At 47.5% G+C, this 17,686-nt stretch overlaps 2 protein-coding genes across 8 annotated transcripts in view; both read right to left on the bottom strand.

Annotated features, from left to right (window-relative positions):
• Positions 1-276: 276 nt before the first annotated feature.
• On the bottom strand, positions 277-2,169 carry Apoa1 (apolipoprotein A1). Its single transcript, XM_015489841.2, has 4 exons — positions 2,046-2,169; positions 1,804-1,864; positions 1,484-1,637; positions 277-942 (listed from the first exon to the last, which is right to left on the bottom strand). Exons 2-4 carry the CDS (start codon positions 1,844-1,846, stop codon positions 345-347), a joined length of 795 nt encoding a protein of 264 aa, XP_015345327.1. The 5' UTR covers positions 1,847-1,864; positions 2,046-2,169; the 3' UTR covers positions 277-344.
• Positions 2,170-8,623: 6,454 nt separating this feature from the next.
• The window catches only part of Sik3 (SIK family kinase 3), a 235,637-nt gene continuing 226,574 nt past the window's right edge, over positions 8,624-17,686 (bottom strand). For all 7 annotated transcript variants that reach the window (XM_048795898.1, XM_048795899.1, XM_048795902.1 and 4 more), the window contains 4 exons: positions 12,008-12,171; positions 10,996-11,128; positions 9,572-9,742; positions 8,624-8,847 (listed from right to left, as the gene is read on the bottom strand). In XM_048795898.1, the coding sequence (XP_048651855.1) occupies positions 9,585-9,742; positions 10,996-11,128; positions 12,008-12,171 (455 nt within the window). In that variant the 3' untranslated portion in view covers positions 8,624-8,847; positions 9,572-9,584. The remainder of the gene's footprint in view (positions 8,848-9,571; positions 9,743-10,995; positions 11,129-12,007; positions 12,172-17,686) is intronic.

Genomic DNA, 17,686 nt, shown 5'->3' with positions numbered 1-17,686 from the left:
CCTGGCATTTGATTATCTGCCACTTTGCCTGGCCCTCCATTACCTCCTTTCTGTCTGCGCCCTGTTAAGACAAGGACTCAGTTGACTGTCATTCCAAACCAGTCAGGCGCCATCAGGTCTCCCAATATGGACTAAGACCCTGCAGAGGCCCAGGCTGTGTTCGGAACTGTTGAAGTCTCTGCTCCAACGCCAAAGGCTCACACCAGTTCTCTGAACCTGGAAGTGCTCTCAAGCGTCCCGCACCCCACCTCCATCCCCCGAAAAGAAAGAAGCTGCTTCCACTTTGGAAACGTTTATTCTAAGAACCCGAAAGCTGGAATTGGGGAGCAGTAGCTGCGGGCGCCTCACTGGGTGGTCAGCTTCTTGGTGGCCTCGTCGACGGCGCTCCAGAAGCTCATCTTGAGGTTTTCCAGCACCGGCAACAGGCCCTGGCGGAGGTCCTCCAGCGCTGGCTTGGCCTTCTCGCCGAGCGCGCTCAGGTGCTCGGTGGCCTTGGCCTGATAATCGGCGAGGGAGGAGCTCTCCTTCAGCGCCTCGAGGCGCGCGGCCAGGCGTTGGCGCAGCTCGTCGCTGTAGGGCGCCAGATGCGTGCGCAGCGCGTCCACGTGGGCGCGTGCGCGGTCACGCAGCTCCTGGCCCAGTGGGCTCAGCTTCTCATGCAGCTCCTGCAGCTTCTGGCGCGCGCCCTCGCGCAGCTCGGTGCCTAGCGGCTCCACCTGCTGGCGGTAGCGCTCCACGTCTTCTTGCCACCTCTTCTGGAACTCATCCAGGTAGGGCTGCACCTTCAGCTTCACCTCCTCCAGATCCTTGTTCATCTCCTGCCTTAGCGACACGGTGTCTTTTTCCAGTTTATCCCAGAACTCCTGAGTCACTGGGCCAATCTGTTCGCGCAGCTTACTGACAGTGGAGCTCAGGGAGTCCCAGTTGTCCAGAAGCTTCAGGCTGATGTGGAAGAGAGAGGGGCTGAGGAGTGGCTTCCTGGGCAGCCTGGACTGCCCTGGATCTGCAAGCTCAGCGCCCCAGGTTACCTGGGGTGGGCTCTGGCCATCACCTGTCCCTGAACGTGCAGTAGCTGTGGTCCTAGTTTTCCCATGCACTGATTCCAACACCCTGAATGCCACCCACCAAGTCGCATTGTACAGATGGCCTGAGGCACAAGGAGGAACTAGTGGGAAAGAGAACCGGGGTTGGCATGGGTGTTGAAGGACGGTCTTGTATCTAAAGCACTGGAAGTTAGGAGGGGAAGGGGCTGGCTGCATTCACAGGTGAAATGTGGTTCGGTTACTGATTAGGTGGGCCCTTGCTGGGAGACTGTGACCCTGCCTGGGGATCTCATTCTTATTTCTCCACCAAAGACCTGCCGTGGGGCCAGCTCATCAAACAGCAGGTGAGGATGTCTGACTACAACATCTTTCCATAGGCCTCTCTGCCCCCAGGACTCCACTACCTTTCTCCTGCCCCAGCCCCCAGGCTGGGTCCTTACTTTAGCTGTTTTCCCAAAGCAGAGGTTTCAAATTGGGTCACATAATCTTTGCCGCTGTCTTTGACTGCATCCAAGTACACAGTGGCGAAATCCTTCATTCGATCCCATGAGGACTGGGGTTCATCTTGCTGCCAGAAATGCCGAGCCTGGCTCCCTGGAGGTGGAGGGACACCCTGGTCAGGCAGCTCTGGGTTGGGAGCTGGGCTGAAAAGCCAGGCATAGGGTGGGAGAGGGGCAAGTGAGAAATTCCACTGCATCCAGGATGGTGGGCCACTGGACTTAGGGAGAATCCCCAATCTCCCTAGGCCGGGGGCACCTACCCGTCAGGAAGAGCACGGCCACAGTCAGCACCACTGCTTTCATCCTGCAGGGTGTGGGAACCTGGAGGAGAAGAGGGGCCTGGCTGAGGGGGCCTTTTGTGTGAAGGAGTCCCATGTTCCCCCATGTAGTCAGCCAGGGGAGGAGGAGGAGCCTAAAGTGAAGAAAGCCCCAGGTACCCAGGTCCTGCCCAACACCTAGAGCTGGGGAGCCAGAGTAGTCTGGGGCAGACACCCGCACTTACCTCCAGGAACTCTCCAGCAGTCTCTGACTGTCTAGCTCTCCCTGGTCTATTTATGCCTCCAGGTAGGGGCTGGGCTGGAAGACAGATAAGCCCAGCCAGGCCCTGTCACTGCTCACTGGTTCTGGCGATGTGGAACTTAGAGTTCAAGGATCAGCTCTGCCCAGGAGCCAGGCAAATAGAGTGGGCAAACAGGAAGCTGCGGGGGCTGCAGGGCAGAGGTCAAGGGTTCAGACAGGGGCAGGATGAGGGTGGCTGTAGGCTTGTGGGTCCCCAGGTTCGGGGCAGCAGCACCCATCATGCCCTTCCCCTCCCAGTGTGGGAGTGTGTGCATGTCATTGTGCATTGTGCCTGTAGCAGGGAAAGAGGGGAAGGGACCTGGGACTCCTCCACTCAGGAGATCTCCTCCCCCACAGTCTTCTTGCATTTCAAGGATTGTTTCACACGTCTGTCTGCACTGCTCCTGCCTCTTCTGCCACCAACCCTGGTTCCTTTTTTAGTTCCCAGGGTGCCATACACTTCTCTTCACCCTCCACAGGCTTCCTAAACCCCAAATCCAAGGGAATCTGTGGCACTAAGGAGTTGTGGGAGGAGGATGCTCAGGGCCCCAAACGGAGATTTCAGAGGCCTCTGACATATCAAAATAAATGCTAGATACCAACATGAAGTTGCCAACTATTCATTTTGTCATTAAAAGATATTACCCTTGCCTTCCTTTCAAAGCCAACTTCACCATCTACCATCACTTCAAAACAGACTTTTTAACACCCAAAAAGCATAATCTCAGAATTCAAGTGTAGAATTTCAGTCATTCACACATGCACCTTTACATTGTTTGTGTTTTCATTTGATCACACACAAATGAGAGTGGCTATCGGATCTGAGAAAGCCCTGTGTAGAGGAAGGACTCTTGGAGGTGGAAGCAGAGGGAGACCTGTTTTCTTTTTGTTTCATTTTGTCTGCATCTTGCTGAAGGAGGAATGTAAGCCAGTTATATAACCTCTCTAAGCTTCAGTTTCCTATCTGCGGATGAGCTCAAGAAATGTCCAGGGTGCTGAGGCCCCTGAGAGAGGCTATAGGTGGAAGTTGCCCTGTGTCGGCTGGTGTTTGCAGCACCATCTTGCAAGGTTTCGCTAGGAAAGCCCAGGTCATGCAGCCTATGAAAGTCCAAGCTGAGAGGAACTTTGAAACCAACTACTCCAGCCTCTCCCCACCCTGTCACCTTCCAGATGTGGAACTGAAACCAGTGGAAGGAATCAACATCTCATCTCTCCAAGAGTTAGAGGCAGGGCTGGACTTAGCACCCATGTCTCTGGACTTAGGTTCCAGGGCAGGTATGCACCCTATACCATCACCCCAGGAAACTCCCCAACTCTCTAGAAATCAGCTTGTGTTTCTGTCAGACCTGGGAGTGGCTGAGATCCAGGCCTCTCCCACTCCAGCCCCAGCTGATATCCTGCCTTTTGTCTCTTAGAAGCCTTTGGAACCAGAGACCTTAGGTTTGAATCCTGGCTCTGACACTTATTAGCCATATGACCCTGGGTAAGTTACATAACCTTCCCACATCTCAGGTTCTTATCTGCTAAATGAAGATAATGATAGAACATGCCATCTCTGATTAAAGTTATAACAGGGGTCACAGTGTGCATGGTAGGCAGAATAATGGTCCTCCAAAGATGTGCGTGTCCTCCTCTCTGGAATCTGTGACTGATTGTGCATAGCAAAAGGGGTTTTGCAAGTGTGATTATGAACGGCCCAGGGTAATCACAATCGTCCTTCAATATCCAGAGGGAGGTGGCAGAGTCAGTGGCAGAGTCCGAGATATGAGGATGGAAGCAGAGGTTGGAGCAACGTGAACACTGGAAGGATGAGCCAAGAGATGCAGGCAGCCCTTCCCTAAAAGAGGTGAAGGGACAGATTTTCCCCTAGAGACTCCAGGAGCACAATGCCAGGGACACCATGAATTTAGCCTAGTGTGACCCCTTTGGGACTTCTGACCTCCAGATTTGTAAAATAATAAATTTGTGTTGTTCATAAGCATGAAATGTGAGCACGTATGTGAAACTGTTAAGAAGGTCACTAACACTCAATAAATAGTAACTATTCGCATCCCAGAATCCCGGGTCCTGGATTCCATCCCCTATTGCCACAAACACACTTGCATTGCCACAGAATAGCCCAGGACCTCAGCTTCTAACAGCAGAAGTCCGGAAGGCAGGGAATCCCACAGTTCTGTCTTTGGCCTTGCTTGCAGGTGCCCAGATGGGGTACATCTCCAGGACAGAAGCTATTCCTGATGTCTGGCTATTGGCCATCCCAGCTGTCTGTGGTTTACAGAGAGGGTGGGAAACTGACTTCCCACCCAGTGTGGGCAGCCACTGGATCTCAAGCCAAGAGATGTTCCTTTCTTAGGATGGGGGTTGATTTCATCCCAGCCAGCATGTGGGGGATCTGAGAAGCTTATCAATTGGACTCCAAGCTATCTGCTACTGTTTTATCCTTCTCTTGGCTTGTTACTGAAATTATTATGGTTAAACCTAATATTTAATATCTGCACAGTTCTTTTGTGGCCGAAGCACTTCCACAGTTAACGTATGTCCCCATGAGGCTGGACACTGTAGCTTCTCCTTACCATTGTGCCTGTCAGAAAACTGCAGCTAAGAGCTCAGAGCTGCCTGGACCTCTTCAGCTGAGAACTGTGTGATGCAGGGCTGGGAATCAGGAGCCTTGGCTTCTTGTTCTTTGATGGGGGCCTATTGGCTTATGTAGCCCTAGGACTCTTCAGGGATGTTCTTGGCTTGGGGATTCCAGGGCATCAGCAGAGGTAGGGAGCTGTGGGACAGCACCTCCCTAAGCAAGAAGTTTCCTTGTTGAAACTATTTATTCACTGGTGTCTGCTCCATTTCACTGCAAGTCGTAGGCTTAAATGAGTCTAGATAGATACCTCTTTACTATTTGGGAAAGGAAGGAAATCTTTCTGGACAGAGGCCTACGGAAAAACTAACAAACTGGGCTTATCACAGAATCTGGGTCCAGTGACAATAGGAATTTCAAGAGCCTGGGGTTAGACTGGCTTAGTGGATGCGGGGCCTCTCACCATTTATTGGTCCTTATTCCCACCATCCTCTTCCCTCCTGTTGGGAACATTGCTGAAGTGGCCTCCAAGCGCAGGCCCGGGACCCCCTGCCATGTGTGGGCGAGCTGGCACCTGCTGCAGGGGTGATTCTGCTCAGAATGACTGGCAACCCATTTCACAATATATGACCCAACATACTGATCAGTCTGCATGGGAGAGGACTCTGTCCCTTGCTAGGCCTGGCACCTAACAGACACTCGCCAAACATTTGCTCCATGTGTGACACTGGCACACTAAAGGAAGTTTCACCAGATTGGCAAAGGGTCATGTGAAGGAGCAGACCCTGAGCAGGAAGACTCAAGAAATGAGCACTCAGCCTTGTGGCGGGCCCTGCCCAGAACACACGTGTGACCACACAATGGTTTGGGCTAAGATGGGGGAGCTAGGATTGGGGAGGTTCTGCTTGAGCAGGGGAGAGGACCCCAACCCCCCACACATCCTACTGGATAATTTTGTCACAGCTCTTGTGATAGAGCCCCAAGGTGGACTCTAGGACATCTTTGAATACCCAACTCTGCCTGATCTTCCTGCCCAGGAAGAGGCCATCATAGCTCATCTTTGACCAGCATGAGGAAGCACAGCAGCCCCTGGAATTCTTATCTTCGTAGGCGGAGTGGGGTAGGACCTGGCACAAAGTCAGAAAGGGGATCTTGTAAGGAGACGTCAGCACAGTTTCCATTTTCCAGAATGCGGAGATCTCCAGTGCCCTGCTTCAGCACCCAGGGAAAAAGGTGTACAAGTTTTTGAGAGAAATCTGGGCGTATCACGGTTTGGTTCCAGAGATTCACCTTTCCCTGCATGTGGTGTGTACAGACTTGGGACCTCCAAAAGACCCTGAGAAGGCCCTTGCTGTTCTGATCAGTCCCACAGCAACTTTCTAGTCCCCCATGGGCTGCCAAGTTTTCATAAGTTACCTCCATTTGTTCTTTTTACAATCTTAGTAATTCCAGTTTCAGAAAGCTTTGTTCATAGAAGACCTCCAACCAGCTCCCTGGGACCTCAGTGGGAATTCTATCCTACTCCTTGGAGTTCAGGTGTGGAGAAAGGGAAAATGTAGGAAAAGTCCCCCTTTTACCATACTTATACCACTTACTTTGACTATCATGTCACCAAGCTGATTGGGTTTGCCCCATACGACTCCAGCCATGGCCAACATCTTTGAGTTCCCTCTTCTCCTCCTTCACAAGTACCCTTTCAAGGAATTTGTTTTCCATCTACTCAGCAATACCAGTGCTCCCAGTGGAAGGAGTGAAGTCCAAGCCGCAGCTGAGTTCGGTTTCTAGAGAATGCCAGGTCCATAAGGCAAGGCAGACGCTGCTCACGGCCCAACCCCAAGCTTGGCAGACTTCTCCCGCCCTGAGCCTTCCAGCTTTCACAACCCCCCCCCCCACCGCCCAATGCTTCTCTCAACTAGACTCTGAACCACAAGGCAAATAACATATCAGCATTAGAACATAATCAGGTTTTTATTTTCACAACCTCCTACTGTCCAACCAAGTTACTAAGTTGTAAATGCCCCACACAAACAAGGACAAAAGGTCTTAGCAACTTGAGTCTGGAGATTTTTTTTTTTTAAAATCCTTTTTTAGTTCAACATAATTGAGAAAGAAAAAATACTTCTGACATTTTTGAAGAACAGAAATAGGAAAGTATACTCATATACATTCAACATATACTGTGCATATTGGTTACTACAATACAAAGCAATGATGTCTTTAAAAGTGTAGTTCGCAGGATGGCACGGTTAATAGGCTCACTGGCTTTCATCTGGGTGGTTGCTGGAGGGTGGCATCTGCTCTTCCATAAATCCAGTACCATGTAAACAGATCAGGCTGAGTGTGTGGTAGCGGTAGGGCGAGCTGGGGCATCAGAGCTGGAACAAGCCCAGAGAAGTCAACAATAGCTCTTAGGCCTTTCTTGGTAAGTAAGCCTCCTTCTGGTGAGTACTTGGTGACTCTACAAGTGGAGGGGAGACTTGGGGCCATGGAAACATGGGACAGATCCCCAGCAAGGCTCTTGCACTGCAGAAATCCACTTGAGGGATAGTTGGCCCAGGAGCTGAGCTGCCAGTACTAGTGAAGACGGACAAGCTGCATGGGGATCCTGCCAGCAACACCAGGATGGCCGCACTGGGCACCTGCTCTCTTCTGTGCAAATTCAGGATGAAAAACTGGGAGGGGGGGTTAGGAATCTTTTACTCCCCTTTCCCAGAAGAAAGGGTTGAGAGCCAGGATATCTAATGTCTCTCTGGTTTTAAACATCAGAAGAAGATAACCCAGATCCCCTCTCAGTCCCCAGCCAGCAGAGAAGACTTTGGTTTCTAACAGTGAAGAGAAAAGTAAAAGTAATGACATAAACAATAGCTATTGCGTATGCGCTGCTTCAACTGGGGAAAGGAGACCACTGCATCTGTCACTGGCACAAGAGAGAGCTGTTTACAATAACAATGCCTAAAGAAAATGCTTTGAACCAAAGGTGCAAATCACAATTCAAATAGAACAGAATCTGGTTAAACATTTCTCTTTTAAACAAAAATTCCTTTTGTCTTTATTTATTAATAATAACAATAATAATAACAATAATATCAACATTTACCAAAAACAATTCCTACATGATTAAGAATGAAAATATAGGGGCTGAGGATACCCAGGGAGAAGGTTAAGAGACAGGCAGGACCCAAGACAACCTCCTATTCTTCTTGCCTGTGACAAAGAGCTAAAAGGGACACACACACACACACACACAATGGAAAAACAATCCTTTTCATAGCACAGTATAAAATGAGAAAGAAAGAAGACACACAAAACATAGTGCACCACTGTTGGGTGTTTAATTCATGGGCAGAACCAGCAGGATGGTAATGGTGACCAACTTTGCAGGTTGCCAGAAGGGAGCTGAGTTATACACCAAAAAGAGGCTCAAGTTGAGACCTTCAAGGTGGCAACCCAATGGCGTCAGGTCACTCACTGCCTCTATGCAGGCCAGGTGTGTATCTAGTGGATCCTGCCAGCAGAGACCTCCAGGTCCTCCTCTTCTTATTTTTACTCTTTTTGTTCCCCAAGGGCCAGAGGCCATCACCCATTCCCTCTCCCTTTCTCTGCCACTGAGATTCCAGAGATGCTTTCCTCTTGCATTTGCTCCCATGGAAGAGCAATGCAGAGCAAGGGAGGGTGCTCTTAGTGAAGCCTGTGAGGCGAGTGGCCTGAGGTCTTGGCCCCTGAACTCTAACTGCTGGCTCTCCTGTCTCAAAAAGGAAAAGAAAGAAAAACACAAAATACAGAGACAAAAAAGAAGAGAAAAAAAAAAAAAAGAAAGAAAGAAAATCACCTCCTGAAGGAAATACTGAAAACAAAACCAACCAAAAAAAAAAAGCACAAACAAACCCCAAAACAAAACAAAAACATCCCTCCCAACTCAAATACACCAAATACACTTTCACAAAAGATGGAGAACATGGATTTCCTGTTTATTTCCTTGGTGACTTGGTCGTATGAGCAAACATGGCAAAAACATCCTCAGAACCCAAAAGAACAGCACACTGATGAACTAAATGTGAGGAAAGGAGCCACAATATTCTGGGTGGAGAGAAACACAATGGCAATTTGGCGCAACGCTGCTAGATACTGTTGGTTTAAAATCAACCTTCTGATTCCCAAGCTGTACACAAACCTGCAATAAAGCAGAGAAGAACAGTTTGAAAGGAGCAAGATCAACATTTCAAAAATTTTTTTGGTGCTGGGGATGGACCCAGAGCCTTGCACTTGGCAGGCAAGTGCTACACCCCCAGTTCTGAACCCTCCCCACTTTTTTTAAACATAACTTGTGTTGTCTTATCTCAGGTATTTTAAGAGCCTGGCCATACTGAGGTTCTGATATTGGATTTGCCCGATGGCTTTACTTTCATCAAGTCTTTTCTGTCTTTCCAGAGACAGAACCGACAGTCCCCAGTGCAGACCCCTTTGCAAACCAGTCAATTTACCCACATTCTACCACTGGCCTCTGATCATTATTCTCCTCGCCAGAATATCCTGTTGCTTTCTCCTTAAAAAAATTTGGCTAGATATGTTTTCCTGTTGGGTTTCTATCTCCATTCCCTAGTAACTGGCCTTTGTGCCATAGCTCCTCTGCCTCTGTGGGGTTATGACACCCACACCACAAGGAGGGGCATGAGCCTTAATGTAAACTAAGGAACCACGCCCTGCCATTTCTTTTACATGCTCCCATGTACACCCCAAAACTAGCCCAGTGCTTAGTGACAGAGCAGGAAGACGTGAGGGATGCAGGGGAAAGTGGTGCTGTCAGTTTCACTGGCTGACACACACTGAATGCTCCGTGGGATCAGAAGATGGCACTAGGCCACAGGTGGCTTGGCCCTCTCCAGGACGACACTCACTCTCCATTCCTTGTTACACGCCTGCCTGCTCCATGCTGAAGGAGACCTCAGGGTGCTTGTAGCTGAGCAGAATGTCTGTGATACACGTAGATGGATAGCAAGAGGCGTTTAAATGCTGGCTGCCATCACCCAGGTCAGCGTGCTCATGACCTCCCAGACTCACCCCACATTCTGCAAGACCAAAAAAGAACATGTGAGATTAGCAGGGAACCAGAGAGGCAGTGGGCAAGGGGAGAGCGAGGAGGAGGGGGAGACAACCTGTCTGAGCAGCCCACAGCCTGACTCTCAGCCCCAAACTCCAGCTTGCAGCAGGTTCCAGTTGTGAGCACCTGGGTGAATCTTCCTGATTCTTCCCTGTATGTCCCATTTTCCCTTGTCTTTTATCCCTCTAACCTCAGAACCAGCAAGTACTCTATGTGGGAGGAGATAATTGCTCCTTCAGAAAGTCTTGCCTCTCTAAGGGTAAGATGACAATGGCAGTGCTCAAAGGCACCGTTCCCAGGTGTGCTGTTCTGGGTGCCCCACTGCACACTCCATCTTGCTGTCCCATTAAGCCAGCATCCCTTACAGCACAGCCCAGGATACAAGCTCTTCTGAGTCTGTCACTTTACAGGTAAGGAGCTGGGGATCCAGAAAGGTTAAATGCTTCCCCTACAGTGCCTATAAAGTGAGGACCTGTCCATCCTCAGGCCTATGCTTTATATTTGTTATGACGCCTCCCTTGAATGGTTCTAAGAGGAGGTAGAAATTCCATTAGAGCTGGGCACAGTGGTGCACACCTGTAATCCCAGCAGCTTGGAAGGCTGAGCCAGAGGATCTCAAGTTCAAAATCAGCCTTAGCAACTCAGCAAGGCCCTAAGCTCTCAGGTCTTAGTGAGCTCCTGTCTCTACATAAAAAATATAAAGGGCTGGGGATGTGGTTCAGTGGTTAAGCACCCCTGAGTTCAATCCCTGGTACCAAAAAAAAAAAAAGTTCCATTAGGATACAAGACCCTCTAGTCTGAAACAGAAAACAGCTATTAAAGGTACCTTCCCAGGGGCTGGGGTTGTAGCTCAGTGGTAGAGCACTTGCCTAGCATGTGTGAGGCACTGGGTTCAATTCTCAGCACCACCATTTATATAAATAAATAAAATAAAGATCCATCAACAAACTAAAAAAAAAAATAATTAAAAAAAGGTACCTTCCCACAGCATTAGAAATTGGAATGTGATCACCCAGTGCTTAGTCAGAAGTCACGCCTCCTGCACGCACTCACATTTAGGGGAGACAAGCGAGGAGAGGTACTATGTCCAGAACCCCATGGGGATGTGGGGGATCTACCTCCCCATGAACTCCTTCCACAGAAGAGAGGGGTCCCTGGCAAAGGTGGAGAAAGGGCCCCTCCAGGAACTTATCCAGGGTATCCCAAGCAAAAGGCTCTTACCTTCGTTTTCCCCATCCTGAAATTGCTGGCTACCCATGAGCGAAGACTGACTGAGAACTGCATCTGACATCCGAGCAGAACTAAGTGCTTTCCCAGCCACAAGACTCATTCCTGGCAAGTTATCCAGCTGTACCTGCAGAAGACAGGAAAGGAAATAAGGATACCAGAGAATGTGCCCTTCTCAGGTGACCTATAGGGACAGGAGTTTCCGCTAAAAGAGCCAGGGCAAAGGATGGCTTGGGGCACCACTCCCTGACTCCTTTCCTCTGCAGCATCATCCTAGGGGGATGCAATGGTGACCGTGGGAAGCTACCTCAGCTTCCCTCGTGCAGCGAGTGGGAGGGCTGGTTAGATCCCTCTGACACTTACATGTCCTTCTAAAACCAGGAGCTATACCCCCACCCCTGGAGTCTATCTTCAGACATTACTGTTCAGGTGTACTCTTCAGTTGTCTCTACCCTGGGTAGTAAACAGGCTAGCTATCAGCCACAGGGGGCTAGGGAGCAGGCCAAGTATGACTGGTATAACTGAGGCCCTAACTCTGTAATTTTATTTCATTTTGATAAATTTAAATTGGAATAGCCATACTTGGCCAGCTGCTTCCATGTTAGTGCCACCCTAGCAGCATGCCCCAGACCATGAAGCTTTGCTGAGTCAGATCAGCTCCCCGTGTCACAGTAAGTTCAATGTGGTTGCTGACAGCAAACCAAGAGCCTAAAGGTTCATTTCCTGGGATATGAATTTAGACTGTTTGGGGTTTAATAACAGCCTCTAGATGGCAACTAGTTTTGATTCTTTTGTCTAAAATTTGGAGTATATATTTTAATGGGAACCTGTTGGAGTTAAGGGCTGGTCTGTGAATGCGATTCAAAGAAATGCCCCCTTATCTCCCAGAGGGGATCTCTCTGACCAACGAGTGGAGGCGTGGATGCTACCCCTTGCTACATTGTTCCTTTTCACAAGTTGGAACTGGTGGGATCCAATCTCCAACAAGCAGGAGGGACCAACATACATAAGCATCGTCACTGTTCTGGATTGTATGATGTCTCTGGAGGGTCCGGGGCCTGTGGTGTTCACTGACTGAGGGCCGTGCTGGATACCCAAGCCCATTGTGATCTGGCAGCTCCAGTGCTTGTCCTGGAGAACTTCTATCCATGCAGTTCCCTATAACAGACTCTAGAAAGAGAGCAAAACAGGGTGAGCAGGCCTGCAGCTTCTCCCAGCAACATCAACTCCCATGAAATGAAATGACCTTCAAGGGACAGTGAGAAAGGTCAGGACCACTTCTGCACTAACAGCTAATACCATTAGCTGTTAACAGCTAATACCATTAGCTGGTAATAGTGCTTAGAGGAGCCTGGACCAGCATGAGAACCCAAGTCCTACAGCAAATATGAGTTCATGAAGGGACCATACCCCATGAGAATGCCACATAATGGGAGCCGGCTGGACTACATGAACCTCTTCTTTTTTTCATTTTTCTGTTTACTGAACTCTGTTGTGTTGCCAAATCCAGATGTACAGAGGGATGACTCCTGGAGTGTTCAGGAATCTGTAGCCTGGGAGGATGGCCTCCATTCTGTTCTGTGGATGTCTCCTCTCTTCCTCAGCACCACCCCAGACCTCTCTTCTCTCTACTTCTCTAACTACTGCTCCCAAATCCTGTGGTTCCTTCACCCTTTATTAGCAAGCACTCTTCAATTTCTGTCTTTGACTTTCTCTCTCCCACAGTTACTTTGGCAATATCTATTTCTACAGTGCCAACTGTAATTCCTCTATGTGAAGAATTACTGAAATGATCTTTTAAGGTCCAGATCCATATTTCCGATTATTTCCAGCATGCAATTGGACACTTACTATGTCCAATTCCAAACCCACCACCTTCCCCCACAGCCTGTTACTCCTTCAGACACCCTTGCTTTGATACCTCATTTTCCAAATCTTCTAAGTTCTTAAGATCACTACTGAGTGCATACTCGTGGTTCACAACAGTCTAAAGAATCTACCAGAGTTACTTTGGCAATACCTATTTGCTAGCTTCAGTCCCAACCTTCTCAGTCTCACTGAAGCCCTAGCACCTCTTGCCTAGATGATTACACTAGCTGCCTAACCATCCCCAACACTACCTGACAAACATTAACCTTTCTATAGAGTAGTCCATACACTTCCTTTTCACAGCTTTGCCTTGGCTTATCTTCCAATGAGCCTCTCACACTCTGCTCCCCAACATATTCTAAGCTCAGGTCAAATGGAATGACATAACTCCTCCCTGCCCATTCACAGTACTATACATTTGCTACCTGGAAATGCATGATTTTTTAACCTCCATTCCTGCCAATCCAAATCAGGTCCATTTCAAATGTTGTCATCTTTATGAATTTTTTCCTTTCTAACAAAAACAGATTCTTCCTTCAAATTTCAGAAGAATGCATTTATATGTTCTAACATCATCCATGGTATTATGTTCAATTATGTGTTTGTCTCAGTTATTCATACTAGATCAGAAATTATTTGAGGGCAAGAACTGTTATCTTGTGTACATTTGTAAGCTTTTGGTGTTCTAGAACATTGTCCTATTTCCAGGAAGTACTTAAAGATAATCACTTTAACCGATATTAATAAATGTTCTCTTAATATTGGCTGGTTTCTTGTCAGAGTCAAGCCAAATTCCACTCTATGGCCTGGAATTTGGAAACAGTATTTCTTCTTGACCAGCGCCAGTCAAGAATAGCAAGGTCACATGTAGGGTGACAAGATCCTCTGGGCAGTACTTTTGACTTCAGTCTATAAGAGCCTGGGACTTAGACAAATATTTTGTTTGCTTGATTGGTTTTTTGAGGCAAATCTCTTTAGTAACTATCGAGCTTATCCCCTGATGAACTGATTCTTGGTGAGAACAAATTTTTAAAAGGCACAATGCTAGCACTAATTGTGACATTCTAATCTATTTGAACAAAGAAAGCAAACATACTGCCAGAGCATTCAGTAAAGGGATTCAGGTCTCTATATCCAAATGACCTTGTATGAGGATCAAAGTTAGGCCCAGGCTAGCTGACATGGGTGGGAACTAACTGACATGCACATTGCTGATACTGCAAGACATTCAGGGGGAAATCAGAGGAGAAGCAGGGAGCTTCCCAAGGACCAAAGATGAAGGCAAATGAGAAATATTTTCAAAGTTCTCAAAGCAAAGAGGTCAAAGGAATAACCAGAAGTCAACTACTTTGCAACTAAAAGCTAAAAGCTTTCAGAGTCAGGAAGATAAAAGTAAACCTACACAAGAAAACCTACATGTTCTGTGGGATTAGTTCACCCATCTTGTCTATTCAGCCAATTCCTCTCAGTAGGTCCAGCTCCCATGTGGCCCTAGGGCCAACCAAAAACCACTGGCAGGAAGTGGTGCAATACTGGCTTGGTAGGAATGAGGAGCTGTTGATTCTGTTTGCTCTGCCAAGAAGCAACACCAGAAGTAGCTTCTTACTTTTTCAAAGCATTTTCTTAATGGCTATATTCTCTTCTTTGAGAGCTAACCCCATCCATTCAACTCTTTGGGGGGTCTTTCTTCTTTTAAATCTGCTAGAAAGTTGAATGCAAACCTCACCAGTTGCACCTCTCTCTCCCCCAAGACAAATATGATTGTTCTTACACACGAGGAGATGGCAAAGCCAACGAAGTATATAATCCTTGTTCTTGATATTTAGTGCCTCCCTCCCTCTTCTGGAGACCTCAATGTTTTTCCTTCATGTCAGTTAAGTCTCCTTTCTCTCCTCTCACTCTTTTTGGGTTTGTTTTTATTCCTAAGAATGAGGTTTCTCCAAATGCAAAAAGCATAACCTTCCCTTTGGCACTGTTTTAGGAGGATCGTGTCGATTCTGTCCTCTTTGCTCTCTTCCCCGCCTTCCCATCTGATGCCAAAGTAGAACAAGCTATTGCTGACAAATCACATGATGAGGCTTCTTGGCCCTCTTGCCCAGTGCTCATCCCTCAGCCAAGTTGCAAGTGACACAGTGATCATAAGCACTAGTCCGGAATCAGGAAGACTGAGGCTTGAATCCTGGCTTCATTACTCTCTAAGGAAGGGGACCTGGGAAAGCTATCCAGTTTCCCTGGGTTTTAGTCTCTTCACCTGTTAACTACCATCTGCTCCACAAGTGGATGTGTAGTGTGTTTGATAGAGCCTGACGCACCATAAAAGTTCAGTATAGACTGATTTTAGTTACCTTCCTTTCTGAGATGTTATTTCTGAGTGGATAAGGGTAAATGAACCAGTTGATAAAAGCAAAGAAGCTGAACCTTACTTGCAGAATTTGAGGGACAATTTTCCCATATGTAAATAAACAAATGAGCTATTGAAACTTTAATTTCTAAAGAAGCCTCTGATTTGGGAAAGATTAATGTGGTTAATACTCAGATGAAGGGCCAGGCATGGTGGTACATGCCAGTAATCCCAGTCACTTGGGAGGTTGAGGCAGGAGGTTTGCAAGTTCAAGGTCAGCCTCAGTAATTTTACCAGACACTATCTCAAAAGAAAAAGCACAGCTGAGTGTGGTGGTGTGTGCCTGTAATCCCAGTGACTCAGGAGGCTGAGGCAGGAGGATCACAAGTTCAAGGCCAACTTCAGCAATTTAGCAAGGTCCTAAACAACTTAGTGAGACCCTGGGATTGTGGCTCGGTGATTAAGTGCCTCTGGGTTCCATGCCTGGATCCCCCACCTCCAAAAAAAAAAAAAAAAAAAAAAAAACAAACCAACTGGGGATATAGCTCAGTGGTAAAGCATCCTTGAGTTCAAGCTCCAGTACTTAAAAAAAGAAATCAGATGAAGTGGTCAGGGGCACCTATAATCCCAGTGACGGCAGTGCAGTGGTGGTGGTGGGGTGTTGGGGATCACAAGTTTGAGGCCACTCTCATAAATTTAGCGAGACCCTGTCTCAAAATTAAAAATGGTTGGGGATGTGGCTCAGTGTTAACGTGCTTGCCTAGCATGCATGAGGTCAGCACTTAAAAAACAAACAAACAACAACAAAAACCAGATGAAAAAGAAGTATGTTGAGAGCCACAGCTGAAGGGGCCCCAGAAAACTTCCAGCTGCCAGCAAACTTCCAGCTGCCGGCTGATGATTGGCTCACAGCGGCCCCAGCAACATCTAGCTGATTGGCTCCTCTGCGGTGATGCTCATTGGGCTGTTTCCCTGCCCTTTCAGACCACGGAGCTGCTCATTGGGGGACTTTTTTGGCTTCGCCCACGTGACCCAGCCAATCGGCCTCAAGAGCAGGAGGATTGGGGGAGGGGGAGAGAAGCTTGTGTGGGAGAGAGAGGCTTGTGGAAAGCCGGTGGTGGCAGTTGAGGCTCTGAGGGTTTTTCCTGAGAGGCTGTTTTGTTTGGCATGTGTGGTTCTAAAAATAAAGTTAGTTTCTTTTGACAAGTGGCTTCTGATTGTGCCCAGCCAGACTGCGGCATTTGGTGGGGAGCGACTGAGGGTAAGTGAAACTGCTCGCCCCTGAGGGCAGGGCGAGAGGATGGGTAGCCATTTTAAGATTCTTCTTTTGTTATTTTGTTTCACTTTTGTTTTAAGTTGCCTGTCCCTGGAGATGTGTAAGATGGAAGAAAAACCGCTCACATCTGAGGAACAGATAGGGAGAAAGGACGGATGGACATTTCAGGAGGCTATTATAATGATTTTGTGTTGTTTCAATTTTGTTTCACTCTGTTTCAGTTTTGTTTGGCGTCATCTTGTTGGGTTGTATTATAGTAGAAATACGGGATCATAAATTAGTAAAAAACAAACTGAAAGAGTGTTAAGTAAATTGTTAGAGGAAGGAGGCATCTCAGTAAAATCAAGAACAATCAGGGCATACGTTGATACAATACAAAAATGTAGCCCATGGCTTTTTAAGGAGGAGTTGTTAAATATATCACAATGGAACCATCATGGTGAAGATTTAAAAAGAATAGAAAAGAAAAGCCCAGGGACTCTGCCAGTTGGCACATTGCCATTGTGGACGTTCATATCTTGTTTGCTTAGTCCAAAGCCTTCAGTTCAGACAATGGTAGAGGAAGAAGAAGACATAATGATTCAAGTAAAAGAGAAGGTCTCTCAAGTTAGTCAGACAGAGGAAAAGATTCAAGTAAAAGAGAAGGCCTCTCAAGCTAGTCAGACAGAGAAAGAAAGTGTAAAACAGAAAAAGCCATCAGGGGGAAAGTTACAACAGGAGACTGCTACTAACACCTTTCTATCACCAGAGGACGTAAGTGTCCAACTAACAAGGCCACCTCCATATGCTGGGAGGTCCCCAACCCCCGCAGTTGATAGTTGGGATCCTGAGACAAGATCTCAAATATTAACATGCCCTGTATTTGAGGCAGGAGGGCAGCGATTTTACCAAGTTTTAAATTTCAAAACAGTGAAGCAGCTAAAAGAGGCTGTAACAACCTATGGTCCTCAAGCACCCTTCACTGTAAGCATGGTCGAATCCATTAACAACTTGAACATGACGCCAGCAGATTGGGCTAATATGTGTAAAGCTGTGCTAAATGGAGGACAATACCTGTTATGGAAGGTTGCCAATGAGGAATTTTGCAAGGAGACGGCTAGGCGAAATGCAGCAGCTGGTTATCCTCAGAGAAATCTAGATATGTTGTTAGGAAAGGGACCTTATGAGGATCAGCAGCAACAAATTGCATATGATCCTGG

The sequence above is a fragment of the Marmota marmota genome, unplaced genomic scaffold (assembly GCF_001458135.2).
Source record: "Marmota marmota marmota unplaced genomic scaffold, marMar, whole genome shotgun sequence".
Taxonomy (NCBI): Eukaryota; Metazoa; Chordata; class Mammalia; order Rodentia; family Sciuridae; genus Marmota; species Marmota marmota.
Note: the sequence above shows the minus strand (reverse complement) of the source record. Positions and strands in the feature narration are given on the sequence as shown.